Raw genomic sequence first — 26,716 nt, 5'->3', positions numbered from 1 at the left:
AAGCCATCCAGCCAGGGCTGCCTGTTCTGGGCACCCAGCCCAGGCCAGGGCAGCCGGAGCCCAGAGCCCACCCTGGGTGGAAGTGAGCATTTGGGCATCATGGGTGACTGGGCTTCCTGGAGCCAGTGGCCCAGCCAGGCCTTGGCCCTCGGTCTGTGGCGGCAGGAAGTCAGGGGCGTGTGTCTGGGGATCAGGCTGCGGGAGACTGGCCGAGCGAGCAGCGGAGTCCGGGGGTCTGAGGCCATCCTTGGGGCACTTGCTTGAGCCAAGGCCTATCCCTACCCGCCCCATGCCGGTGGAAGTAATAATGTGCCTCCCTCATGGGACTGTTGGGACCGAGTTCATAAGAGGGGACTTTGAAAAGTTCATCATCTTTTCAATTCAGTTCTCCATAAACTTTTTGGGGCTCCTCATGTGAGTGAAGTGCTTAGGGCCGTGCCTGGCTTGTGGAAGCCCTAATGTGTGTGAGCCATTGCTACTCTCCTTCCTGGTGCTCACTCGAATCAATGATTGGTCAATATTCTCCCCGTTTTGAGACCAGACAGGTGAAGTGACTTGCCTAAGGTTCTATATGGTAAGAAACTGGCAGAACTGGGGGCCTATCTGACTCTAAAGCCCGTGCGTTAAAAAAAAAAAAAAAAAAAAAGTCATTCTGCCCTAGGCAGTATTCCCTGTGCAGTGACCACACCTACTGACCTGGCATGAAAGTTGTCCTTACACCAGAATTCATGCGTGCCTCCGTCTGACGGATAACTCCTAAGACCCTGCCACGTACCAGGCCTACGGCTGTCTTGTCAGTTTCCAGAGGCCACATGCCTTCCCCGTGCCGAGGCCATGCCCACCTTGCTAGCATCAGGGAGAGACTGACCAGTGAGTGCGGGCTCAGAGACGAGAGATTGGCTGGGTCTGAGTGACAGCTCAGCGCGGCCATGAAGACTCCCACTGGCCTTCCCCAGCCCGGGCAGCTCCCCGACATGCAGGTCCCAGGCCACTCAGCACTAATGTCCACCGGTGCTCATTCCATGCCCCCTTGCCCTTGACCACACCCTGTGGTGACCACCCTCTTGGAGAGACAGGTAACAACACAGCTCACCAGGCCAGAGCTTTCCTGCATGGTCAGTCACATTGTCCATCGTGGCTGGTTAAGGGGCCCCCATCTCCAGGGGTCAGGTATAGCTACAAGGCCTGACATCTCCCAGCCCGCGGCACCCTAAGAAGTCTGGGAGGAGGGAAGCTCTGGCAGTGCCCTGTGGGCTACACCTCCACCTCCCTGTCCACCACCAATGCTAGTGTTAGATGGAACAAAGCCTTTTACTCATCCAGCCGCGAGCCCCCCAGGTGCCAGGCCTCGGGCATCAGACAGCACCTGGGCCCCGAGGCCAGCTCTGGGAGGGGAACTGAAGCCCCCATTCTGCCCCTGCCGAGCCTGCTCTGCCCCGTCTGTGGTTGTGAGTGAGTGTGTGTGTGTGTGTGTTTTGTTCCAGTAACTTGCTGGGAACAAGGGGAAAGCACAACAAACCCCATGCCTCATCTCCAGCTTGGGAGCACCCGCGCCAGGCTGCATGGGGACTGGCCGGAGGGGGAGGGCCTGGGGATGGGGGAGGCAGAGCTTCGGGAGGAGATGAGGTGAAAGTAATTGACGCTGCCCAGCCTGGCAGTGGAGGAGGCAGGGGATGCGTCAGTGTCGCTGGAGCTGGCAGAGGTGTGAATGAGCGGCGGAGACACGCGCGCTCCGAGTGCTGGCCCCGCGATGGCCACGGCTCGTGGACCTGCGGCCCCCTCTTCCCCAGAACAGGTCAGTCACCTTCCAGAAGGGCGAGCCCCTCTCGCCGATGCCAGGCAGGCTTGGAGGCTGGGCTGGGGGGTGGGGAGAGGGGCTGGGTTAGCCTGTGCCAGGGAGGGACAGGAGTAGCCGGCGGGCGAGACAGACACCAGCAAAAGTGACCCAGAAAGTGGCAACTGTGCAAAGAAGTGCAGGAAGAGTTAGCTGAGTGGTGGGGGCGAGGAGGCGGCCGGTAGGGGGTGAGGGCTCCCCCAGCCCAAGGACCTGCTGAGAATCTGCTCCGAGTATCAAAGCTGCATTGTCCTCGCTCCCGGGGAGACGGGCCGGCGGTGCCCAGGAATTGTACTAATCAATACAGCCCCATTGTCTGGGCACGGCAGTGACTCCTATGGGGAGAGTGGGTGAGGGGGCACGGGAATGTGGTCCATGGGCTCCATCGTGGCTGGAGGAGGAGGCAGGGACAGGGCGAGAGCCTCAGCCCGGAGGAGGGAGACCCCACAGATCTCTCGCTAGTGTCCAGGGCCAGGGCCCGCAGGAGCTGGGCGGCCCTGTATCCTCACCCCAGAAGCCGGGGATGGGCAAGGATGCTGGGCGCCGTGCAGCTGATGGCAGGGGGCGTGAGGGTGCTGGGGAAGCCACCCTCATCCCCTGTAGAACGTGGAAACTTAACCTTTGGCGGGCCAGAGAAGGAATGTCCTCTGAGGGGTGTGGGTGGGACAGGGGAGAAGCTGTGTGCAGAGCTGCCCTTGAAGCTCAAGATTGCTGGGGTGAAGAACCAAAGCCGCTTCCCAGAGACCCAGCCTGCCCACCGCCTTGCACCTCCTGGCTGAAGGCCAAGGGGCGGGGAGGGCCCACCGGGGCCCACCCAGCATCCTCTTCCTCTCCCCAGGGCTGGGGGCTGCTGGACTTCTGTCTGCTGCTTGAGCTGCTGGCAGGTCGTCTCTGCCGACAGGGCTCTGTGACTAAACAGCACAAGCCATGGGCTTGCCTCCATCACCTGCCATCCTCTGAGGTGCCCAGGGGTTGCTGATAGGCACCGGGGTAGACACCCCCATGGCTCCACTCCTCCCCCTGCAGCCCCTGACTCCCCATGCTAGTGGCTGAGGCTGGACACCGGCGCGGCTGGATCACTTGGGCCCTGCTCAGTTCGTGCAGGTGAAGAACAGAGAAGCCTCTGTCACTGCAGGACAGGTGCTATCTAGGGGCCAACCTGGCACCTGGGCCTGATGGGAGAGAACTTCGGGGAACGAGAACCGAGAGCAGTGCCCAGCGGAGGGCTGCCGGGAGTGGGGGGGTGGGGGTGGTCCCCTGAGGCAGCCGCCTTTTACTGTAATGACTGTTCCACCCTAATTCCCCACTGGGGCTCGGAGAAAGTTGCCAGTGATCTGATCTGGCTCGAGGTCAGTCTGGGATGTGAGGTCTCGCCCGTTCTCCTCCATAAAGTTTGTCTTGGATGGGCCTTCATCCCATGAGCAAACCCTGGGGCTGCAGAGTCCTGAACGAGAGGAGCCTGCTGGGTCCCAGCGGGGCCCGCCTGGCCAGGGCAGCTCCAGGATTCCTCTGCGTCCAGCCAGAGCAGGAGGAGGGAGTTCACAATTCACAAAAATATCCACGGGACACGGACCGAGGCGGGCGGGAGGTGAAGCCGCAGCGGAGCTGAGTCCAGGCCCTGTGAGTGGAGCAAGAAAGGCAGGAGGGGGCTCTTCTGCTCGTGCGTACCTCGGGGAGTGGGCTCTGCTGCTGGGTTTCCTCTACGCTTTTCTGGACTTCCCAGATTTATTTGGGATGAGCTTATTATATTTTTATCATCAGGGGGAAAAAAAAGCACAAAGCATTTTTAAAAGTAATCTCAAAAGTTGGTGAGAACCGGTGGAAATGTGGGAAGGGCAAGTCAGACATAGCCAAATTCCAGACACGCTAGAGGTATGAACGTTGGGTCCACGGCGACTGCTGCGTGTGTGTCGGGGCCGCCGGGCTAACCTAGCCAGTTCCTGGGTTTGCAGCCAGGGAGGAGCAGAGACTGAGGGTGCAAGTGGCTTGCCCGAGGCTACAGGGCCAGCAGGCTCTGCAATGCCCAGGCTCTAACCCCCTCAAGGGTCCGACCTGGGCCAAGCGCAGGGCAGAGTGGTAGATCCAGCTTCCGCCCTGGGAGCTGAACAGCCTTAATTCCAGCACTCATGCAGAGCAGCAAATGCGCTGAGCAGAGGGCTGTGTAAGGGGCTTACGTAAGTACCTCTGCTCAGCATGGCTCAGCCGGCCACGCAGGGCTGGGCCGGGGTTGCTCACCCAAGAAAGATCACCAGGGTTTGTGCAAGAACGGACACTGCCCCCAAATGGCTGGTTCCAGGGTGGGGGGCCCGTGTGTTCCAGTGTTGGGTGTGTGTGTGGCTTCTCTTCACTCAGCAAAGGTAGGAGAGCTCCAAAGCTCACATCCTGCCTGGCCTGGGAGCTTGGAGACTGGGCAGGGCCGTCCTGCAGGCCATCTCCTCCCCAGACCCACGGCAGTGGTGCATGGAGTCTCTGTCATGGCCGTGGTCTCTCAGGGCTTCCAGGAAGGGTTCAGGGTAGCCCGGGGCAGCAGAGGTGAGGAGGGCATCAGAGGCCAGCCCAGAGTGCTCCCTGCCACTGTGGCTCCACTCCCCACCACCGCAAGGCGTGAGCGAGCGCGTGCGGGGCAGACAGTGGGGGACGTGGGCGGGCAGGAGAAGCCTGGAGCACGGCCCACAGCAGGGCAGCCAGTCTGGGTCATGCCGAGAGTGCAAAAGGACTCTTTCATGGGCGTCTCCGAGCCAGTGCCACAGCCGGGATGGTTAATATCTGAGCCTGTCCCGCCAGCAGAAAAGAGGAAAGCCAGGGAGGAAGGGAAGAAGAGGGGCTCCCGGGGCAGAGCTGAACACCAGAAAACCCGTGCCCAAAGGGAGCTGGCACTGCCCTGTGCCCGGGACTAAGCCCTCCCCCACTGAGCCTCCTGAAGGCAACCGGCCGTGGTGGCAGAGTGGAAGTCAGAAGCCGAGCTGCATGCGGGCAAGGTTCCCGCCGTCGGGGCGCTGTGGCACTGAGCGGAAGGCGGGCACCTCTAGTGCCATCAGGATCTTCCCTCCAGAGCCCAGCAGCCAAGCCCCAGGCCCAGCCCTGTCCTCCGGCCACCCCTGTGGCAGCCTGCACAGCTGAACTGGTCCGCACACGGCTCAGTGTGTGCTGCTCATTATCAGAGCAGCGGCGGGCACTAGAGCGCTCAGGCGGGCGACTGCCCATGGCACGTGGCTGGGGACATCATCCCACCACCCCCAACACACACACCCATGCCAGGGAGAGAGCGGACCTCAGCGATCCAAGTCTGGTCTCACTGCACTTGGTTGGCAGGATGGGACGTCTGTCTCTCCGGGGACCTGGCCCTTGCTCTGCCCTGCCCTGGGGCCAGCGGGACCCTCAGTTGTCCCTTTTACAGCGGTCACGGCTGCTCGTGACCCCACCCACACACTCTGCAGCCGCACAATCCTGCATTGTGCCTCTACGTAAACAAGCCCGGGACAGAATAAAACTGTTATTGTAGCGTCGACATATAGGAGCCCTATTTGGCTGCTATTTGTTTGGGAATGGATGAACTTCACACCCTGAAAAACCCTGCCCTGTGTGGTATTGAGGTCCCGGAGGTGGTGTCGTGCTCCGGCGGCTGCTGCCGGGCACCGCCCTCTCCCAGAGCCAAGGGCGCCTTTAAAGCCGTTTGTCACAGCAACCTCCCTTGAACTCAGCCTGCCTTCCTCCTTCCACACCCCGTGACCCTGAGCAAGTCCCCTTTGGGAGCTCATTGAAGTCACGCGTAAAACGACCTGTGTGCTGTCCACGGGTGGCTTTCCTCGCCACTCCATTTCCGGCTCTGGATGGGCAGAAATCATCTGCTTTGTTCACAGCCGAATTCTCCGTGCCTGGCACAGGCCCTGGCACGCAGTAGGTGTCGCTGAATCTCGGCGGTCACACCAGTGAATCAATGAACGAGTGCAAGCTCCTTCCACCTGCAGGCTTGCCCCAAGGGACCCAGGTTCCTGGGCCTGTGCCCCAAGACACTGCGGAGGGGCCCCTCTGCTGGTTGCATTGCTGGGGAGTGGCACAGGGGATGGTCGCCCACAAAGGAGCGGGTGCTGCGGTGCCCACCGGCCAGGCAGAGGTGCCTTCAGAGTCTGCGTTCCCAACCTGGTCCTTCCGGAAGGCACCTGGGGCCCAGGGAGGCCACTGGAGCCCCCTGTGCTTGTGTGTCCCAACGGGCTCTGACAGCATCTCCAGGCCCCACCGTGCTCATTGGCCAGGGCCACTGCTGTCTTTGACCATGCCGCTTGCCAACTGAGGGCCAGTGTCTGGTTGCCGCTGGCTCTCAGAGGCCACGCTGCTATCTGAGCCTGGGTGGCCCTCTGGGAGGCTGTGTCCCATGCGCAGGACTGTGGATCTCTTGGCGACCCTCAGGGTCCCTGCGTTCCCTTGGGGAGCCCTCCCCCAGACCCTGGCTCAGGGTAGCTTCAGCCCCTGCTCACCATGGGAGGAGAAGTGGGGAAGGGGCCCACCGGCACTTAGAAGGGCACTTAGAAGGGACTTGTGGAGTGGGCCCCAGCTCTGTGGTTGGGGCCCAGGGCTCCTCCCTGGGGGCACCTGCCCTCCTCAGCCCCTGCTGACCCCAGTGTACCACCTGTCCCCTTCCCCCCACCTCAGCAGGCAGCCCTCTCCAGAAAGCCCTCCCCCCCCCCCCCCCCGCCACCCTTCTCTGGAACCACTCCCTCTGTTTCCCCTAGCAGCGTCTGTCCTCAAAGTCTGGCATGGTGCCTACAACTCTGGCCTCCTCCCCCAACTCACGGCCCAGCACCCCCAGCCGTGGCCCAGGTCAGCCTCCCCAGGGCCCCCTCCCCAGCTGTGGGCAAGACGTGGCTCCCCCTGGCCCCTCTCGCCCCGAGTCCCAGGACACCTTCCCAATTCTAGCCCCGGCTCAGCGGCTCGCCTCCACCCTCCCCACCCAGCCCTGCCCACCCTGTGCCCCCAGGAAGAAGCCTTCGGTGGGGGGAGGGGTCCTGCGCCCTCCCGCGCAGCGCCTGCCCGGGGGCAGCGTGCTCAGCCTGGCGATGCGCGCCGCCCTGGAGGGGGCTGTCTGGACACAGGCCCCTTTGTGCCCAGCCTGCCTTGGCTGCCGGGGATGAGCTCAGCAGCTCCCAGATCCTTACCCCGAGGGGAGAGGGGAGGTTTTGGAGGGACTGGTGGACTCTCCGCTCCAGCTCCCTCCTCGGTGTCCCACCTCTGCATGTTGGCAGCGGCCCCTCAGGTGGTCTGGTGCACCTGGTCCCTGGGAGCCGGGGGCCGGGGAGGGAGCTCTGCTTGGCGCCCTCTGGCAGCCGCTCCTCCCATCTCCCGTCCTGTGCCAGGCCTGCCTGCAGCTCCTGCCAGCAGAGGGGAAGCCTGGGGGTGGGGGCTTGCAGGGTCCATGGTGTCCCCACTGGGGGAGGCCCCAAGGGTCAGGCACAGAGCACAAATGCCTTGCTGATGGTGGCTTCTCTCCTGTCCCCCACAGAATGGTGCTGTGCCCAGCGAGGCCACCAAGAGGGACCAGAACCTCAAACGGGGCAACTGGGGCAACCAGATCGAGTTTGTACTGACGAGCGTGGGCTATGCCGTGGGCCTGGGCAATGTCTGGCGCTTCCCATACCTCTGCTATCGCAACGGGGGAGGTACCCAGTGGGCACAGGGCAGGGACCACCCACTCAGTAGAGCCCACCCACCAGGGCCTGGACCACCCTCTCCCTGGCTGGCCTCTGGCCCTGGTCTCCTTCACCCCATCCCTGGTGGAGGTACCCTTTGCCTAAGGCACAGACCTCCCCCAACCCTGGCGAATTGTTGGAGCCTGGCCCTGCCAGCCTGCTCCTCTGAGGTGAGGAGAGGGGGAGAAATGCACCCAACTTCCCAGGGCTCCCAGTTCCAGCCCTGTGTTTCAGTTCTCCGCCACATGGCTCAGGGACGCAGGAGGATCCCGGTTTTATGAAATCACTGGGCTAAGCCATCCAATCCCACCCAACGTGCTGGCTCTGGGGCCTGGATTCTGCTCAAAGCAGACTTCCCGAGCGAGCACCTCTGTCAAGTTCAAAGGCCGCTAGGCAGAGCGGGTGCCTCGGACGCGGGCTCCTGCTCGAGGCCTGGCACCCTCCTCCTCAGGTCCCACCCAGTCATGAAGGTTTTCCCGTGCGGTGCGGAGCCCCAGGCGCCCCTGAGCCACACTCTCCCTGCCCGCCAGGCGCCTTCATGTTCCCCTACTTCGTCATGCTGATATTCTGCGGGATCCCTCTCTTCTTCATGGAGCTGTCCTTCGGCCAGTTTGCAAGCCAGGGCTGCCTGGGGGTCTGGAGGATCAGCCCCATGTTCAAAGGTGAGGCCTGGGTGGGGCGCGCATGCGCACAGGCCTCTGGGTGCTGTGCCGCTCGTCCATCTGTACAAACACCGCCGACCCCTGTGGAGCCCGGGGGGGCTGACCTGAGCCGTGGATGCATGCTGGGATGCGTGTTTGCTTGGCCTCCACACCCCCTCCTACCACGTGTCCCCAGCTTAAATCCCTGCTGAAGCCTTGCCCTGTCCCTCCTGCCGCCCTCCATCAACGTCTGCCCTTGGGGTGGGCGTTGTGGTGTAGCGGGTTCAGCCGCTGCTTGGGATGCCGGCATCTCAGAGCATCCGTTCGAGTCCCAGCTCCTCCACTTCCTGTCCAGCTCCCTGCTAATGTATCCGGGAGGCTCAGAAGATGGCCCAAGCACTTGGGTCCCTGACATCTACGCGGGAGACCCCGGTGGAGTTCCTGGCTTCAGCCTGGCCTAAACCTGACTGTTGCAGGCATTTGAGGAATGAGCCAGTGGATGGGAGATCCCTCTCTCCTCTCTCTCTCTCCATCTTGTTCTCTCCTTTCTTTCTCTCCCACTCTCTCTCTCTCTCTCTCTCTGTAAACAAGTAAATCCTTTTAAAAAGAAAGCCAGTCCCTTGGGCCCCTAGACACCGTTAACCGCACCTCCTTCTGCAGGATGTGTGAGGCTCCTCCCCTCCCCCTCCCCCCACAGTGCTGACCGGTGCCTCCCCCTCCAGGCGTGGGCTATGGCATGATGGTGGTGTCCACCTATATCGGCATCTACTACAACGTGGTCATCTGCATCGCCTTCTACTACTTCTTCTCCTCCATGACGCACGTGCTGCCCTGGGCCTACTGCAGTAACCCCTGGAATACGCCCGACTGCGCCGGGGTGCTGGACGCCTCCAACTTCACCAACGGCTCCCGGCCCGCCGCCCTGCCCGGCAACCTCTCCCGCCTGCTCAACCACAGCCTGCAGAGGACCAGCCCCAGCGAGGAGTACTGGAGGTGAGGTGCCACTGGGCCGGGGGTGAGGCAAGCCTGGGGTCCCCATGGAAGACCCCATGCGGACCCCATAGGGTGCTGCTGCCACACACGTGACCCTCGGCCAGGCTCTGAGGTTGCGAGAGGCTGCCACAGACAGCAGTGCAAGACAGGGGGCGGGTTGCGATGGGAAGTCCTCACCCAGCAGAGGCGAGGGAAGGCTCCAGAGAACTGGCCGGTCCAGAGGAGAAGCAGAGGGAGGTGAGAACAGAGCGAGCAAAGGCCCTGGGGCCTGGAAGCGTAGGGATGGTCCCACAGCTTAGGACAGACTTCTCAGCCAGGAGTACCAGGTATGGGGGCTGGGAGGCGGCCTGGGAGGGGCCCTGCCTTCACAGGGGGCACAGGAGAACAAGGCTGGGACTTGGTGCTACGGGACTCAGGGAGCCACAGAAGTTTCCTGAGCCAGGGGTGCCATGGCCAAGACCGCCTGGTACACTCTGTGCAGAGATGGCAAAGAACCTGGAGTCCCAGGGAAGCTTCCCAGGGAAGCTGGGGCTGAAGGTGCTCTGGAACACCTTGTCCCCGCTGGTGGGCCGAGGGTGCAGCAGGACTTCCTGGAGGCAGTTCCCACGCCCCGCTGGGGAGCCGTGGGCACAGGGCTACGGCAGGTCTCGCTCAGTCATTCCGCACACGCTGACGCCAGCCGCCGCTCTGCCAGGCCCTGTGTGCCCACAGCTGGCCAGAGCCCCTGCCCGGAGGAGCTCTGCATGGGGGAGACGGAGCAGGTGTCTCAGTGCAGGTGTGAGCAGGGGTGTGGGAGGGGCATCACACAGCACCAGTTGATTCTAAAGGGGATGCTGGCGGCGAGAGGAGAGGGCAGGGCTTGTCAGAAAGGGGGCAGGGGGACGTGCAGGACAGGGAGAGACGTGAGCAGGTGAGCAGAGGCCGGGGGGTGGCAAAGCAGAGCTGGCGTGGGAACAGGCGGGACCCTGAGGTAGAGGGCAGGAGGCGCTGGCCAGCACAATTTGGTCCAGGGCTTCCAGTGCCAGGAGAAGCGTTCGCAGCTTTCTCCGCTGTGTGATGGGGAGCACCAGGCCGAAGGGGGAGGCCCTGGGCTGCTTGGAAGCACAGCAGGTGCAGTCCTGAGTGCTCAGACCCTGAAAGACTCAGCTTCCCAGGCCAGGAGGGTGCGGCACGGCCACCAGCACTCAGGGCCGCTGCCTCCCAGTGCTACAGGCACCCTGGGCGGGGCGGGGCGTGCCTTGAGCACCCATTAGGTACGGGGCTGTCCTCAGAGGGGAGTCAGAGTAGGGAGTGAGCCGCCCACAGACCTTGCCTTCCTGGACTGAGCTCATGGACAGCAGGGGAAGTGGGCAGGGCACTGCCCACGTCAGTGTTTTCCTACGTCTGAGCACGGTATGTGCTGGGCAGCTTGATCTAGGCTGGAGATGGGGAACCTTCCTGGAAACTCCCGGAGGCACAGTCTCGCCCACCCACTCCCAGATGTGCCAGTGCTGCTCCGTGGGGGAGAGGGTGCGGAATGCTTGGGACTCCCAGCCCTACGGGACCACCTTGGGCAAAACCCAGACGTTTTATGCAGTGGATTCAGGGGGGATACTCTTCAAATAAATCTGGGGGCCCCACTGGGCAGCCAGCTGAGCTCTGCTCTCTAGCAGGGACTGGGGCCAGGTCTGCTCACCAGCCCTGCCCCAGAGGGACACCGTCCCTGCAGAACTGCTCCCTGCTGCCCCCTGCTGGGGAGTCTGAGAAATGACTCTTAAGAGTGCTGCCCAGAGGGGCTTGAACAAGGCAGGTGGGGGAGTGAGCGCCCCACAGGGACACCTCATTTCTTGAGCACCGACTATGTGCATGGCATATTATCTCAGTAGATGTCGTTGTCCCTGTTTCCAGAGGCAGAGATGGATGCTCAGAGGTTCAGGAGCTGGCAGCCATGTGTGCACAGGGCCAGTTTGGCTCGCTGTTGCCTGGTGCCAAGCGGATGGTGCTGAGGTCTGAGCCCATACTCCAGCGACCCTTTCACAAGGCTGCACGATGTCACTGAGCCCCACAACAGCCCTGTGAGATAGCCTAAGCAGGTGCTATTTTAAGGTCACTGTTTCACAATCGAGGAAAGCAGGCCCAAGGAAAGAGACTCTTCGAAGGCGAGAGCAGCTGGAAGGGCAGACTTCTGAGGTCCGGTCTGCCTCTGGCTCACCGTCCCACTGCCAGCCCTCCCCGCCCACCCCTGCACTGTCTCCTCTGCTGGCCTCTGTGCTGCTCTCCCTCCTGCCGCCAGGCCTTCTCCTGGTGGTGGACTCAGATCCCAGCTGCCCCCCTGTCCCAGTGTCTTCATGGAGGCCCTGCAGTCACACAGACTCTCCTAGAACTTGGCTTTTCCACTTACAGCTGCGTGGCCTCAGGAGCCCACCAGACCCCAGGGTCAGCAGCCAGAGTGGCTACAACGCCCACCTCCTTGTGATAAAGACAGATGCGGCCGTGCTGCGTAAATCACTAAGAACGGTGGTGCGTGTTTGGTGACAGCCACAGCCACTGCTGGAGACGCACAGAGACCCATCTGCCTGGGGAGATAAGATACGAATGGAGAAATACAAACAAACGAGGTGCTGGCACTGTGGCGCAGGGGTCAAGTCATCATCTGCGATGCTGGCACCCAGTGTCAGAGAGTCCATTCGATCCCAGCTGCTCTGCTTCTGATCCAGCTCCCTGCTAACGAGCCTAGGAAGGCAGCAGAGGATGGCCCAAGTGCCTGGGCCCCTGCACCCACATGGGAGACCCAGATGGAGATCCTGGCTCCTAGCTTTGGCTTGGTCCAGGCCTGGCTGTTGTGGCTATTTGGTGAGCAAACTAGCAGATAAAATCTCTCTCTCTCTCTCTCTCTCTCTCTCTCTCTCTTTCTCTCTCTCTGTCTGTCTTTGTCTTTCTCTCTCCCCTTCCCTCCCCACTCCTGACACTCTGCCTTTCAAACAAATCTTTTTTAAAAAATGAGAGAGAGATCTTCCATTTGTTGGTTCACTCCCCAAATGGCCATAAACAGCCAGAGCTGGACCAGGCTGAAACCAGGATCCAGAAACCCTACCTGGGTCTCCTACATGGGTGGCAAGGGTCCAAGCACTTGGGCCATCCTCTGCTGCCTTCCCAAGCTCATTAGCAGGGAGCTGGATCGAAAGCAGAGCAGCCAGGACTTGAACTGGGACACTAATATGGGACACCAGCATTGTAAGCAACAGCTCAACCTGCTGCTCCATAAAGCTGGCCCAAATAAATAAATCTTAAAAAAAAAAGATTTGAAAGTCAAAGTTACACAGAGAGAGGAGAGGCAGAGAGAGAGAGAGAGAGAGAGAGAGAGAGAGAGAGAGATCTTCCATCCACTGGTAAATAATTGGCCGCAATGGCCAGAGCCGCACTGATCTGAAGCCAGGAACCAGGAGCTTCTTCCAGATCTCCCAAGCAGGTTCAGGGGCCCAAGGACTTGGGCCATCTTCTACTGCTTTCCCAGGCCACAGCAGAGAGCTGGATCGGAAGTGAAGCAGCTGGGGCTTGAACCAGCACCCATATGGGTTGCCAGCACTGCAGGCGGGAGCTTTACCCACTACACCACAGCATTGGCCCCATAAATCTTAAAAATAAAAAAAAAAGGAAGAAGAAGAAGAGGCAGAATAATTCCAGAGAGGTCATGTATCAAGAGCCAACTCGTAAATATGTTGAGTTCCCAGAGTTCTTAGGTTAATTGTTTGATCTCAAAAGCACATGGTCCAAAACCAAAGCAAGAGAAAAACTAAATGAGTGCCATAAAAAATAAGGCTAAAATCCATTCTTTGGTTCCCAGGCCAGCCTTCTAAACTCTTCAGTCACCGGTGTTGTCAACTGTGGCCCTGCACCAACAGCTGAGACACTGCCAGTTTAGCTTGTAGGATTAGGCAAGGTTGCAAAATGTCTTTAAACAATGGATCCCTTACTTTGAATGCTGATACCTGGAGTAAAGGACCTCCAAGCAGTGGCCGTGTGCACGGGGAGGGGAGCCCTTCCCGATGTACCCCAGCCCGGAGCCCCAGGGCCAGCTGCCTTCAGCTGTGAGTGGCTTCATCTGCTCACCTCAGCGGGCCAACAGATCGTTTTCCCTTTGGGTGCCACAAAGGACAAAGACTGGAAGCCCTGCTGAAGGGGACAGTAGCCTCCCCCCAGGAGTCCCCTGGCTCCTGAACTTCTCTGCCCCCTCTGTCTGCTGGTTCCCCATCTACTGAGGGAGCCCAGCTCTGCTTCTGGGAGAATGACTGGCAGTGTGGGCAGCAGAGGGGGGATGGCGCCCTCTGCTGGCCATAGCGTGAAGGGCAGCCTGCGGGGTCACGATGCCTGGCTCAGTTGACTGGCAGGCTGGACAGACACCAACCGCCAGTACTGCCAGTATCCCAGAGGCTCCAGACCACCACGTTATCGGTGTTGCCCTGAGGTTTGAGAATGGACTTGGAAAGAAAAGGCAAAAGGTTGAACCTTTTCCTAGCAGAGAATGCCAGAGCCCGGCCTGTGAATGGGAGCTATGCTGAGAGGGGGCAGAGAAGGGAGCCTGGGTGGAGCCTACATTTATCACAGAGTATCCCCAGCCGGTGCTGTGATCCCCATTCTACAGATGAAGAAACTGAAGCTCGATGGTTTGTTTCTTGCTCATCACTTCGAGCCTGGGCTCTTGCAACAATCTAACCGGTCTCCCTCCAGGTTCTCCCCTTTGGCGGCCTGATCCGTTTAACACAATGTTCGTCCATTCATTCAACAAGTATTTATTGCCTGTCTGTCTGTGCCAGGCACTGGGGGATACAGCAGTGACCAAAATAGACAAAACCTCCTGGCCCGGTGGGGAACAGCTGCCAGACAAAATAAGCAGGGCAAAGACACAGCATGCCGGGAGGACAATACAGCAGGGAAGGGTGAGCAGTGCTAGCCTGGGGCAGGCCTGCAGTTTTGTTTTGTTTTGTTTTGTTTTTTACCCAAGATTTATTTATCTGAAAGGCAGAGTTACAGAGAGCGAGAGCGAGAAGGAGAGACAGAGAGCGAGGTCTTCCATCTTCCAGCCCACACTCCAAATGGCTGCAGCAAGTGGGGCTGGGCCAATCTGAAGCCAGGAGCTGGGAGCTTTTTCCAGGTCTTCCATGCGGGTGCAGGGGCCCTCGCACTTGGGCCATCCGCTGCTGCTCTCCCAGGTGCATTAGCAGGGAGTTGAATGGGAAGTAGAGTAGCTGGGACTCGAAGCAGCGCCCATAGGGGATGCCGGTTCTGCAGGCCATGGCTTTAACCTGCTGCGCCACAGCGCCGGCCCCCAGGCCTGTAATTTTAAGCAGTGGAGCCAAAGAAGGCCCCACTGGAGAAGAAGACATGTGTCCCAAGCCCTGAAGGCAGTGAGGAGAGAGGGAGTCTTGTGGACACGCCCAGCTACATAATTGATAGGAGCCAGTGCAAATGAAAAACACAGAGCCCCTTGTTCAAACGCACTAGATGATCAGGAGTGGGAGTTCAGCCTAGTGGTTAAGACACCTGTGAGTCCCATGTTGGAGCCCCTGGGTCTCATATTGGACTCCGGCTCCGGACTCCACTTTCCCACCCACTGGAGACCCTGGGGGGCAGCAGCGATGGCTCAAAGTATTGGGTTCCTGCCACCCTTGTGGGAGACTGGAAGTGAGTTCCTGGCTCCTGGCTCCACACCCAGACCCAGTCCAGCAGATGGCCTCTGTGTGTGTGTGTGTGTGTGTCTGTCTGTCTGTCTGTCAACAACAAGATTACAAGGCAGCAGTGGCAGGACATTCAACCCAGCCTGAGGCCTGGTGTGGCTCACGGTCACACCCATGTGTGCAGGGGGCTATCGGGGAAAGACACCCCCTCCCCGGACAGAGGGAACAGCAAATGCCTAAGGAGCAGCAGGAGGCGGTGCTGTGGCGTGCAGTGGGCATGGGGCAGATAGGAGAGAGGAGCTGCAAGAGATGGGGGGGGGGGGGTGGTCACACAGGGCCTGAAGCCGGCGGGAGGGCTTCGCGTCTCTGGTGAGAGATGGGAGCCCTGGGGAGGCGCTGAGGCGGCTCCTGTAAAGCCCCTGCCGAGGGCTCTGAACACCAAGCAGCCACACGCGGCGGGAAGCGTTAGGAAACGCGAGTCGCTCTGGCCGATGGGTGCATGCTGCCTACATTTGTTGAAATATCACACTGCCCTCCATGACACGTGCAATCAGGTGGGAATCAGATTTTTTAATATTTAAGAAGATGGAAATGCTAACTAGCCTGACGTGCTCATTGGCTGCTGAGTACACGTATTGAATTGTCACCCTGCACCCCACACACATGCACAGTAAAGACAAAACACAGAACCCTCCACGGCCTCCATCACCCTCAGGCCCGCCCCTAACCCGATCTCAATGCCCCTGCGCTCCAGCCTCACTCGGCGGCCTGATGCGCTCTTTCCCGGCCCCCCTGCCCTGCTGCATCCCGCTCCCCTGGCCTGGCATGCCCTTCGCTCCCCTGCACCCAACTGGCCCCCAGTCCACAAACCTCAGCTCAAGCCTCCGCTCTCTCTGGCGCCTTCTGTCCACGCGACTCCCAGTGCAATCCAGATGCCCCTCCTGGCACCTGCACCTCACCCTTCCTCCCAGAGCTGCTGGCTGCAGATCTGGGTGGCCAGCACCCAGCGCAGAGCCTGGCACACAGGTGTCCGGTGGGTTGGGAGCACAGCTGGTATGGCGTAAGGAGCCAGTGGGAGCCCCAGTCTTTCCTCAGCCTCTGCTGCCTCCCCCACCTCTTCCGATGAAATGCTCCCAGGTGGCTTCCTGGAGGAGGCAGCTGCTGTAGGATGGTGAGAGAGCAGAAATGTACAAGCAAGGACTGAGGGCAGGCCAAGAGAGGCTGGTCCAGGAGGCTCCTGGATGTGGTCCTGGGAGAGGCTGCAGGGCAGTGGAGCCGTATGAGCGTGGGGGGTGGGGGGGTGCAGGGGGCATCTCACACAGGCTGGCTGCTGGAGCTCCTGCCAGAGGGGGGCGTGGTCCTCTGGGGTCTGGCCCTCAGTGGCAGGGTCTCCGTCCCCAGGCTCTACGTGCTGAAGCTGTCTGACGATATTGGAAACTTTGGGGAGGTCCGGCTGCCCCTGCTCGGCTGTCTCGGTGTCTCCTGGGTGGTCGTCTTCCTCTGCCTCATCCGAGGAGTCAAGTCTTCAGGAAAAGCAAGTACCTGTCCCCCCCACCCCCGCCCCCGCCCTGGGCAGGGTCTGTGCCCAACCAGGAAGGCCCTGCCTCCCCTCGCTGGGTTGTGGGATGTCCGGGGAGACTCCTGAGGGACAGAAGGGTGGTGGTGCCCAGGGCAGGCCAGGGGGTCCATGGAGCCCGTGTGCCCCCAGGTGGTGTACTTCACGGCCACCTTCCCCTACGTGGTTCTCACCATCCTGTTTGTCCGCGGAGTGACCCTGGAAGGAGCCTTCACGGGCATCATGTACTACCTGACCCCACAGTGGGACAAGATCCTGGAGGCCAAGGTGGGACGTGGAGGGGTGGGGGCGGGGCCTAGGTGGGTGGTGGGGCCTAAGTGGGGCAGGGTGGGGAAGACCCCGCCCCTTGTCTCTGACCTCAGCCCCGCCATGCCCTCCCTGCCTGCAGGTGTGGGGTGACGCCGCCTCTCAGATCTTCTACTCCCTGGGCTGCGCGTGGGGCGGGCTCATCACCATGGCTTCCTACAACAAGTTCCACAACAACTGCTACCGGTGAGGGCCCCTGCCAGCCCCAACGCCACCCCCAGCCCCACCAGGCTCCAGCAGCAGCCTCCTGGCCCACCAGAGAGAGCCCTCCCATTCCGCCTTTGGCCTTACAGTCCTGGGGATCGCTGGGTCTGGATCAAGTCGCTGGAGTGTGGGCAGGGCAGAGGCTGGCAGGGGAGAGCAGAGGCCTAGGGACAGTGACGTCTCGGGGCGGCTGGGGCCTCCATTGTCTCAGGCTCATTAAAAGGGCCCAGAGCGGACCAGAAAAGGAGCTGGCGCCCCCTTGCTCCTCCAACTTTCCCGGTCTCTCCGTCTTCTCTGGCCTCCCCCGCAGGGACAGCGTCATCATCAGCATCACTAACTGTGCCACCAGCGTCTACGCCGGCTTTGTCATTTTCTCCATCCTCGGCTTCATGGCCAACCACCTGGGCGTGGACGTGTCCCGCGTGGCCGACCACGGCCCCGGCCTGGCCTTTGTGGCTTACCCTGAGGCACTGACACTGCTGCCCATCTCCCCGCTGTGGTCCCTGCTCTTCTTCTTCATGCTCATCTTGCTGGGGCTGGGCACTCAGGTACGAGCGCAGGACGCAGCCCTGTGGCTGCAGGAGGGAGGTGGCAGGCCCGGAGGCCAGCCTCTGCCCTAATGGCCGTTTCTTGCAGTTCTGCCTCCTGGAGACGCTGGTCACGGCCATCGTGGACGAGGTGGGGAATGAGTGGATCCTGCAGAAGAAGACCTACGTGACGTTGGGCGTGGCTGTCGCTGGCTTCCTGCTGGGCATCCCCCTCACCAGCCAGGTGAGAGCCACGGGAGGGAAAGGCTGGGCCGGACGTGCTGGGGTGCGTGGCGGGGAGCCTGGCCGTGGGCCCCGGCTCAGCTCCCTCCGGCTCACAGGCAGGAATCTACTGGCTGCTGCTGATGGACAACTACGCGGCCAGCTTCTCCCTGGTGGTCATCTCCTGCATCATGTGTGTGTCCATCATGTACATCTACGGTGAGTGCCGTGGCCTGCCCTGTGCCTGCCCCGGCCTCCCCCGCTGGCCTGCAGGGCCCCGCTGACTCGCCCTCTCGTCCAGGGCACCGCAACTACTTCCAGGACATCCAGATGATGCTGGGATTCCCACCGCCCCTCTTCTTCCAGATCTGCTGGCGCTTTATCTCTCCAGCCATCATCTTCGTAAGTTTCCCAGTGGCCTTCCCTGGGGACCCCGTGCAGGGAGAGCAGGAGCGCCCCCAGCTGGCCTTTGCGAGGGAGCCTGTTGGACAGAGCCAGACCCTCTGCGTCACAGGCCCTGGCCTTGCGTTAGGGAGTGTTGAGCCCCACCTTTCCGGGCCCCGGGGTGGGAGGAGCTGGTAGCATCCCAGGGAGCCAGGCTACCCCCTCACCAGACCAGTTTGTGTCTGCCTCTGTCCGGCTCCCTGTGCTGCCCCCAGCCCCTCACGGAGGAGTTGTGCCAAGAGCTGGTGGATGTAGTGTGAGCGCGAGGGCTGGGCTGCCCCCAGACCTGAAGATGCTAGGAGTCAGATGCCAGCTATCATGGGGGCAGTGCTGCAGGGGTGGGAGGGAGTTCCCGGCTTCAGCTGCAGCTGAGTCAGTGGAAGGAGTCCCCCCATGCCAGGACCTGGGCACTTTTTGCACCATTTGTGTATTAGCTTATGTGACGCAACTCTCCGAGGTATAACTGCCTCCACTTTACAGATGAGGAAACTGGCGCGGGGCTGTTAAGTCACCGACCACACAGCTAATAAGCAGCAGAGCCCCAGTTCAGAGCAGGTGGCCTGGCTGGAGCTGCTGGGGGCCAGGGTTGCCCTGGGAACCACCCTGCGGAAAGCAGGCTAAAAATCATCTGATTTTGCTTCTTCCTGTTTGGGGGGATTTGATGGTGCAGTCAGGGCGGTGGTCAGCCCACTGCAGAGTGTAGCCCCGGATGTGCTCGCTGGCTCGTGTTTCTACAAAAGAGGGCACCTGCAGGACAGCAGCCTCCGGCACACAGGGTGTGGGGTATCCCCCGGCCTGGCCCAGGCACCAGCTCTGGCCACCGGCCCAGCTTTGAAATAGGGGTGGGAGGTCAGCGAGGGCGGGGGTGGGCCCAGGGCCTGCAGTGGGGGGAGGAGCTCAGCCTCCGTAGCTACGGGGGTTGCTCCTGGCACTGAGCACACTGCTGCCCTGGGGACAGACCTGGCGCACCTGCCACGGCAGGGGACAGGAAGGACGGGCATCAGAAGGGTTGGCAGAGTCAGCCTCGGCCTGGGTCTGGAGTCCTCAGGAAATGGAGGCAAAGTGGTCAAGGCCTTGTCTGTGCCCGGGGAAGCCAGGCTGCAGCTACCTGCAGGGGAGGGCGCCAGGCCCTGGGACACTTCTGTTTCTGCACTGTCATGTTGTCATTTTTTAAAAAAGATTATTTTACCTATTTGAAGGGCAGCAGGGCCAGCATTGTGGTGCTGTGGGTTCAGCCGCTGCCTGCAGTGCTGGCATCCTGTACGGGTGGTTTGTGAACAAGCTGCTCCACTTCTGAGCCAGCTCTCTGCTAATGTGCCTGGGAAAGCAGCTGCAGTTGACAAGTGCTTGAGCCCCTACTCCCATGTAGGAAATGTGGATGAAGCTCTAGGCTCCTCGCTTTGGCCCGGCCCAGCCCCGCCCCAGCCTCGCCCCAGCCTTTGTGGCCATTTGGGGAGTGGATGGAAAGGTCTTTCTCTCTCTTTCTGTCTCTGTCACACTGTCTTTCAAATAAATAAATAAATCTTAAAAAAAAAAAAAAAAAGGCAGAATTCCATCCAGGTCTCCTGCATGGGTAGCAGGGGCCCAAGCACTTGAGCTGTTTCCCGCTGCTTTCCCAGGGGCAGTAGCAGGGAGCTGTATGGGAGGCAGAGCAGCTGGGACTCCACCGAGGCTCTGATACGGGATGCCAGCATCACAGGCAGCGGCTTCGCTCTCCTCCACACAACGCCGGCCCTGTCCTGCTTCCCATCCCTGCAGGGCTCTTTTGGACAAACTCCATCGTTCTTTCAGCTCAGCTAGGCGCTCACCCAGTCAGGGTCCACCCCATTCAGGAATTTAGTCATAAAGCTTCCACTATGGGCAGCATCCCAGTTAGACAAGAGCCATGCCTTCTAGAATTCGTCCCTAAGGAAGGTGGAAGGACACAGCTGAAGGCTTGGCAAGCCCAGGCACACACAGCCAGGCCCCCCCTGGGACCCCGACCCCCTGCCCGGTCTCTGCTTCCCTTTGCCTCTTTTATTGCTGCAGCTGCAGCTTTTAGCTAATTTTTTTAAGTGTTTATTTATTTTCATCTGTTTGAAAGGCAGAGCAAAAGAGAGAGAAAGACAAACAGAAAGAAAGATCTTTCATATACTGGTGCATTCCCCCAAATGCCCACACGGCCAGGGTTGGGCCAGGCTGAAGCCAGGATTCTGGAACTAACAGGGGTCCAAGCACTTGAGCCATCACCCGCTGCCCTCCCAGGAAGCTGGAACAGCCAGGTCTCAGACTGGCACTCCCATATGGGATGCGGGTCTCCCAAGAAGAGGCTTCCCCCTCTGTGCCACGACACTGCCCCGGCTGCAGATTTTATTCCCCATCTCACTCGTCTCTTTCCCTAGTGGTCTGACACGCGCCACTTCCATCCCGGGCCTCTGCAGGCCGCAGGTCACTCTGCGCAGCCACAGGCAGGCAGGGCCCTCTCCTCTCCCTCTCCTACAAGTCAGTTCAAGGCAACAAATGGGACCGTGCAGACAGCGTGCCGGGCGCTGGAGGCCCAGAGTGCTCGCGGTGCTGGGAGCTGCCTGGCCTGTGGGAAACAGGAGACAAAGCAGCGCTAGGGGCCGAGGATGGGAAGTGCCGGGGGGAGCTGAGAGCCGAGAGGGGAAACCTGGAGGGGCTTTCAGGAGGAGGTGGCCGTGGCACAGGCTTTGACAGGAACATGAGAGGATGTTTCCCCTGAATAAACAGAGGGTGGGGGACGCTGGGAGTGACTGAGCGCCGAGCAGGAGTGACGTGGAAGCCTCCCTGCGTCTTTCCTCATTGCCTGGTGGAAAGCTGAGAGGCCAGGGAGCTGGCTTTCCCATCAGTGGGCAGCAGGGAGCCACAGGTCATAAAGCTCATAAAGTCGTATTGTTGACTGAGCACTCTCTGGCCGGCTCAGGACGATGGCGAAAACAGGCCTCTTCTCTTCCACGGTGCCCACCTGCCCACCATGCCCCAAGCCCTAGCTTCTCCCAACGCCCTCGAGTTGACAGTTGCCTCTGGCCTGCCCCAAATGCTGCTTGGAGAGGAAGGAGGGCTGTGAGGAGGGACGGCCTGGGCCCTGAGAGAGGCTCTGGGTGGGTGGGTGGGGCACCTCCTGCTCACGCCCCGCCTCCCTTGCAGTTCATTCTCATCTTCACGGTGATCCAGTACCAGCCGATCACCTACAACCACTACCAGTACCCAGGCTGGGCAGTGGTCATCGGCTTCCTCATGGCTCTGTCCTCGGTCATCTGCATCCCGCTCTATGCCCTGTTCCAGCTCTGCCGCACGGATGGGGACACCCTCGTCCAGGTGAGGGCAGGGGGCAGGCTGGGTGGCCGCGTGGAATAGGAAGGGTGGATGGATGGGGCAGAAGGGCTCCCTCCAGACCTGACCTCCCCCCTCCCCCCCCGCTCCATGCTCTATGCCCGCCTCCCGTGCAGCGTCTGAAAAATGCCACAAAGCCAAGCAGAGACTGGGGCCCTGCCCTCCTGGAGCACCGGACTGGGCGCTATGCCCCCACCATCACCCCCTCTCCCGAAGACGGGTTCGAGGTCCAGCCGCTACACCCAGACAAGGCCCAGATCCCCATGGTGGGCAGCAACGGCTCCAGCCGCCTCCAGGACTCCCGGATGTGAGCACAGATTCCAGGGGAGTGGCCCCACCCCCGCCCCGCGCTCCCACCACAGAGACTGGGGAGGCTGTGGACAGGTGTCACTGCCTGCCCCCTGCCACGCCCTGGCCAGGACGGCTGCTGTCACCTTGGCCACCACTGATAGTGCGGTCATTCGTGCTCGTGTCCCCAGTGTTTACACGTCCTTTGGATGCCAAGACGGCAGCTGGGGGAAGGGGGCGATGGGAGAGTTGCCGGGCGGTAGAGGGCCAAAGCACTTTGGAGAGGGGTCTCAGGCCAGGTCCCCAGAGGCCTGGCAGGCTTCCCATGGCCTCTGAAGCCCCCTCGCTCTGCTCTGAGCTGAGGTCTGGGTGGGCCCCCCACCTCACCCCTTCCTTGGGCCTCCGGCCTCGTGACCAGTGTTCCTGCCCTCCGAGCCAGCCCCAGCCTCTGCCCAGGCGAGTCTGGGCCTTCCCACAGGGGCGGGCGAGGGGCTGCAGGCTGCGCAGCGTTCCTCATTGGGCTCCATGGCTCAGCCCCAAGTATCTGTGTAATTATTTTTGTAAACATTGTATGACCTGTGGTTGCCGCCCCTCGCCCCAAGCCGGGGCCAGTCTGTCTTCCAGGCCTGCTCGCACCTCACTCGGCTGCTCTGGGCTCTCGGCGCGCACTCCAGGCCTGGCTGTCAGGCCCAGCCAGCAGAGGCCAGGGTCCAGCAGCCTGCCCAAAGCACTTGTTCCTGGGGGCAGGGCTGGGAGCTACTCAGCAGGAGGTTGGCGCCCAGACCCCTGGGGAAGGGGACCTGCACAACACCCCTTGCCCTCCTCCCTCTCCCAGGCTGAAGGCCCAGCCCTCCCCGGCGAGCTGCCCTTGTTCACGTGCCAAATGGCCCCAGCTCGTGTGCCCCCATGCCTCTCCGGAGCCAGAGCCCCAGGCCCCAAAGTGTCCGTCTGTCCGTCCTCCATGTCCTCCGTGCAGTGACAGCCCCGGCCAAGCCGCCTCTAATCCTCCGTAGCAATAACGGTGCCCCCACCCCGCCACCGTGCACCACTAGGATTTTAAAGTCCATAGGTTTTAATGAAATTTCTATTCCTGTCTTGGGCTGCTGTTGTGCTTTGTCCAGGTCTCCTGGGGGGACAGGAGTCAGGGCTGGGCTGGGACCTCTGTCTGCCAGGCCTTCGCCGAGGCCTGAGGGGAGAAGGGCCAAAGATGACGGCAGTTAGGATGGCTATCCTGCCAGGCCACGCAGGCCCGGGCACCAGGGACGTGGTGGGGGTGGGGCAAGGGCCAGCAGGCACGCTAACAGCCTGGGGGTGGGGGGCTTGGTGAGGGCGCTCCTGAGAATCGCGACCTGGTGCTGGCAGCTAGGGGGCAGCAGCAGCGGTCGGGGCAGTGTGGCCCAAGCAGAAGGCTGCTCTGTGGCCAGCCCTTCAGGTTGAGGTCTGGGGTGCTGCGCTGGACACTGGCGTGGAAGCTGGCTGCGGCCTGGGACTGCACTGAAGCTGCCGTCCCCAGCGGTGGAAGGCGGCCTGGCCTCGGGGTCGTGGGCAGCGCTCCGGAGGTGGTGTGGGCAGGTGACCCTGGAGAGGCACAGCCTGCGCGCCCCCAGCGCCAGCACTGCGGAGCGGAGCACAGGGCCCGAGGCACCGACTGGAGGGCTCCGGGGGTGGCCGCCTGCATGGGCAGGAGTCATGGTGAGGGCTGGCAGCCCGACCGCTCAGCCCACTCTGCCCACTGGCCACTTGCTTTGGTCTACCTGTGGTTGGGGGAGACACGGGGAGGCTCCAGAGGGAGCTGCAGCTCCCGTTTCATGGCCTTCTTCTGTTCCTTTAGCTCTGAGAGAGACAGGGAGCTGAGGCACAGGCTCGCCTCTTCCAGCGTGTGTGAGGGGAGCCGGGGGAGGGCCTGCTCAGGGCCTCACCTGCCAGGGTGGGCTCCAGGGCTGCCTTGGAGGGCTGGCAGGCCCGCGCAAGCTCCTCTTCCAGGCAGTGCTGCGGGGAAAGTGGGCTCAGGACCCCAGCATGAGAGCAGGTGTGGGGGGGCCGGGGCCCTGCAGGAACCCCCTCAGCCCTGCCAAGGAGCCCAGCTTGGTGAGGTGGTGGTGGGGCTTGTGCCAGACTTGGCTCAAGGAAGGAGGCAAAGACCTGGGGCAAATCCTGCAGGTCAACCGAAAGCTGCGGGCCGGACACTGGCCTTCCAGATCTCTCCTACCCACGCCCACACGTGTGTGCCTGAGAAGTGGGGGTCTCCACGCCCAGCCGGGGCACCTGGGGGAGGCCCAGGGCTGCAGCTCACCTGTAGGATGGGGATCTCTCTCTCCAAGGTGCGACACTCCTCCTCCAGGAGGCCCCTGGGACACGAGATCACCGTAACCAGAACCAGGGCCGCAGGGCCAGGTCCCAGCAGAGCCCAGCACATGCCCCAACCTCCAGCCTTACCAGCAGCCCCCACAATGCCCCCTCAGCTCACAGTGCTCCTTGCTGCCTGGGTGCTGCTCCTGCAGTCTCCTGACCCACCTCCCTCTCACAGTTCCCACCCTGGCAGGCACCACCCTCTCTCCCGCACGGGTGCCCTGGGCCTACAACTCTCCTGCCTCCATCCTCCCACACAGCTCTGCCCTGCCCTGCTTAAAACCCGCTGTGCCCCCACCCCCACCCAGTGTCAGGATGAGACCCCTCCCGTACACACACCCCCTGGGAGCCTCCCTTCTCCCTCTCGGTCCCAGCTCCTCCAGATCCACCACCAGCATACACTCAGGAGTCCCTGGGCCTCACCTCAAGTGTGCAGCAACCTGGTCGATGTTGGACACATTCAGCTGGTCCTTGATGACGTTGATGTCCCTGTGACTGCTGCTGGCAGATGAAGTCACCATCACTCTGCCCATGTCGCCCGCCCAGGCCTTCGGGACACAAACCCTACTTCTCCTAGACCATTTCTGGTCTCCTCTCACAAAGGCAACATAATAGCACAGAGCAGTTCTATGGGCTTGCAAATGTGCTCTGTTACCCTTTACTGCGTGTGACCTTGGGCAAATGGGTAACTTTTTTTTTTTTAAGATTATTCTAAAGGCAGAGTGACTAGAAAGACAGCTGGGATGGGGGTGGGGGAATATCTTCCATCCACTGGTTCACCCTCCCAAATGGCAACAACCAGGTTTGGGCCAGGCTGAAGCCAGGAGCCAGGAGCTCCATCCAGGTCTTCCACATGGGTGGCAGCAACCTCTGGTCCCAGGTGCATTAGGAGGAGGCTGGATCAGAAGCGGAACAGCTGGGACTCCAACTGGCACTTGGATACGGGATGCAGGCCTTGCGGGTGGCAGCCAAACTCACTGCACCTGCACGCCGGCCCTTGCGCTTCCTTCCTGACCTCTGGTTTTCTCATTTGCAAAAAGGGGATGTGGCCCACTTCACAGGGCTGCAAGAAAGTTAGGCTGAGAAGTTGCTGCCACTCCTCTGGGGCGGCCTCACTCTTGTAAATACCACCTGGAGCCCTCTCGTCTCACCTCTCCTGGCCTCTCGAGCCTCGCCTTGCTATGGAGCTCTAGGCCCCAGGAACAACCGACCCTGGACACGGCCTCCTGACCTCACGCTTCCTGCGAAGCGCTGCTCTCTCCCATCTGCCCGGGAAGCTGCTCCTTGTGCGCTGAGACCCAGATCAGCACAGGCACTTTCTCCAGGAAGACTTACCTGCCCCCAGGATGGGCAGGTGTCTGCTCTGGGCTCCCACAGCCCTCCTATGCTGAACCCTATCACAAGTGGAGGTGAAACTGTCCAGCCCCCAACTGGGAGCTCCTCCCTGGAGCCCAGGGGGCCCACCACCTGGCTGGGCCCTTTGCCAAGCAGGGATGGATCCCTCCTCTTCCACTGCCACTTTACCTGGGCTCAGCGGCTCTTAGCTGCAACGTTTCATGTTCTGGCAAATCACTTCTGGGATCCTCCAAGGCAAAGCGCAGGACTCGGGGGCTATATTGGACCCAAGCCTGCGCCTGGTCCCTGCAGAAGGGGAACCCAAAGGAAACCACAGGAGGGCGAGCCGCTCCCTGTCAGGGGCTGGGCTAGCCCATCTGATGTCTGGGAAGGGGACCCAGGCCAGAGGCTCCCACCTGCCCTCGCAGATGGCCTTGTGGCGGAGACCTTGGAGCAGCTGCCGGAGTTCCTGGCGCACGAGCTCCCGCAGGAGGGGCGGCGGGGCCAGAAGGGAGGCAGGGTCAGAGATGGGGTGGGAGCCAGGGACTCGGGAGGACCGAGCCTCTTGGAGCAGTGCCCGCAGCATCGCCACCTGCAAGGAGAGCTGGGAAACTTCGCGACTGGGCAGCCAGGTGAGGAGACGGAGGGGTGGGGGGAGTGAGAGGTGGGGCGTAGGCAGGCCGGAGAGGGCACGGGTAGGCATGGGGGACCGCCAAGGCCTCAGGATCAGCGGGCGGCGCCACAGACCCGGAGCGGACGGGAAACCACCCAGTCGTGGGCAAGCCTGGGGCGTGGCCCACTTGCCGCTCCCCACCTCCGCCCGCAGCTCCAGGCTCAGGTCCACCGCCGCCTCCCCCAGAACCCTCTTCACTTCGGGCCGCTCCGGGAGCGGAACGTGCTCCTCCACGAGCTCCCACAGCGACAAGAAGTCCTGGGGCATGGCCGGCCCGCGCCACTGCCGCCCGCTCACACCTGTGGGACAGCGGGTTCGGGCTCCGCATGTCTCCAGGGTCCCGCCCAGGTCCCGTCCCCGCCCACTTGAGCCCCATCCTCCGGCTCACAGGCCCCGCCGCTGTCCCCTGCAGCTGGAATTACCCTGCCCGCAGCCCCTAGTCACCTGCCCGGCTTCTGACAGACTCTCGGAGTCCGCAACTCCCGGCCACGGCCCCTAGGAGCCGCCAGTGGGAAGGGAGGCCTTAGCCCCGCCTCTTCGCCTCGGCCGTCACCCGGGAAACCGCGCCGCGGCCCCAGGCCCCGCCCCTGCAGGCCCCGCCCCAGGCCTCACGGAATCCGGCGTGCGGGCGACGCCTGCGATGGGAACCGTGC

At 61.6% G+C, this 26,716-nt stretch overlaps 2 protein-coding genes across 7 annotated transcripts in view; one reads left to right on the top strand and one right to left on the bottom strand.

The window, feature by feature from the left end:
- Positions 1 to 22,799, top strand: part of SLC6A9 (solute carrier family 6 member 9) — a 32,233-nt gene extending 9,434 nt beyond the window's left edge. Inside the window, exons 2-14 of one of the 6 annotated variants that reach the window (XM_062191138.1) lie at positions 6,568 to 6,652; positions 7,332 to 7,488; positions 8,049 to 8,180; positions 8,882 to 9,152; positions 16,208 to 16,340; positions 16,515 to 16,649; positions 16,771 to 16,874; positions 17,203 to 17,440; positions 17,529 to 17,663; positions 17,761 to 17,860; positions 17,943 to 18,043; positions 21,233 to 21,403; positions 21,535 to 22,799. In XM_062191138.1, the coding sequence (XP_062047122.1) occupies positions 8,057 to 8,180; positions 8,882 to 9,152; positions 16,208 to 16,340; positions 16,515 to 16,649; positions 16,771 to 16,874; positions 17,203 to 17,440; positions 17,529 to 17,663; positions 17,761 to 17,860; positions 17,943 to 18,043; positions 21,233 to 21,403; positions 21,535 to 21,729 (1,707 nt within the window). In that variant the 5' untranslated portion in view covers positions 6,568 to 6,652; positions 7,332 to 7,488; positions 8,049 to 8,056 and the 3' untranslated portion in view covers positions 21,730 to 22,799. Of the gene's footprint in view, positions 1 to 6,564; positions 6,653 to 7,331; positions 7,489 to 8,048; positions 8,181 to 8,881; positions 9,153 to 16,207; positions 16,341 to 16,514; positions 16,650 to 16,770; positions 16,875 to 17,202; positions 17,441 to 17,528; positions 17,664 to 17,760; positions 17,861 to 17,942; positions 18,044 to 21,232; positions 21,404 to 21,534 lie in introns of those variants that run through there. The other 5 variants (XM_062191137.1, XM_062191134.1, XM_062191133.1 and 2 more) reach the window with 5 other exon arrangements.
- A 335-nt stretch (positions 22,800 to 23,134) lies between these two features.
- Positions 23,135 to 26,330, bottom strand: CCDC24 (coiled-coil domain containing 24). The gene is made up of 8 exons (XM_062191131.1): positions 26,205 to 26,330; positions 25,807 to 25,982; positions 25,580 to 25,696; positions 24,479 to 24,556; positions 24,000 to 24,054; positions 23,626 to 23,695; positions 23,461 to 23,539; positions 23,135 to 23,378 (listed from the first exon to the last, which is right to left on the bottom strand). The coding sequence occupies exons 1-8, from the start codon at positions 26,328 to 26,330 to the stop codon at positions 23,135 to 23,137; spliced, it is 945 nt and encodes a 314-aa protein (XP_062047115.1).
- Positions 26,331 to 26,716: the final 386 nt, after the last annotated feature.

This window comes from Lepus europaeus, chromosome 5 (assembly GCF_033115175.1).
Source record: "Lepus europaeus isolate LE1 chromosome 5, mLepTim1.pri, whole genome shotgun sequence".
Taxonomy (NCBI): domain Eukaryota; kingdom Metazoa; phylum Chordata; class Mammalia; order Lagomorpha; family Leporidae; genus Lepus; species Lepus europaeus.
Note: the sequence above shows the minus strand (reverse complement) of the source record. Positions and strands in the feature narration are given on the sequence as shown.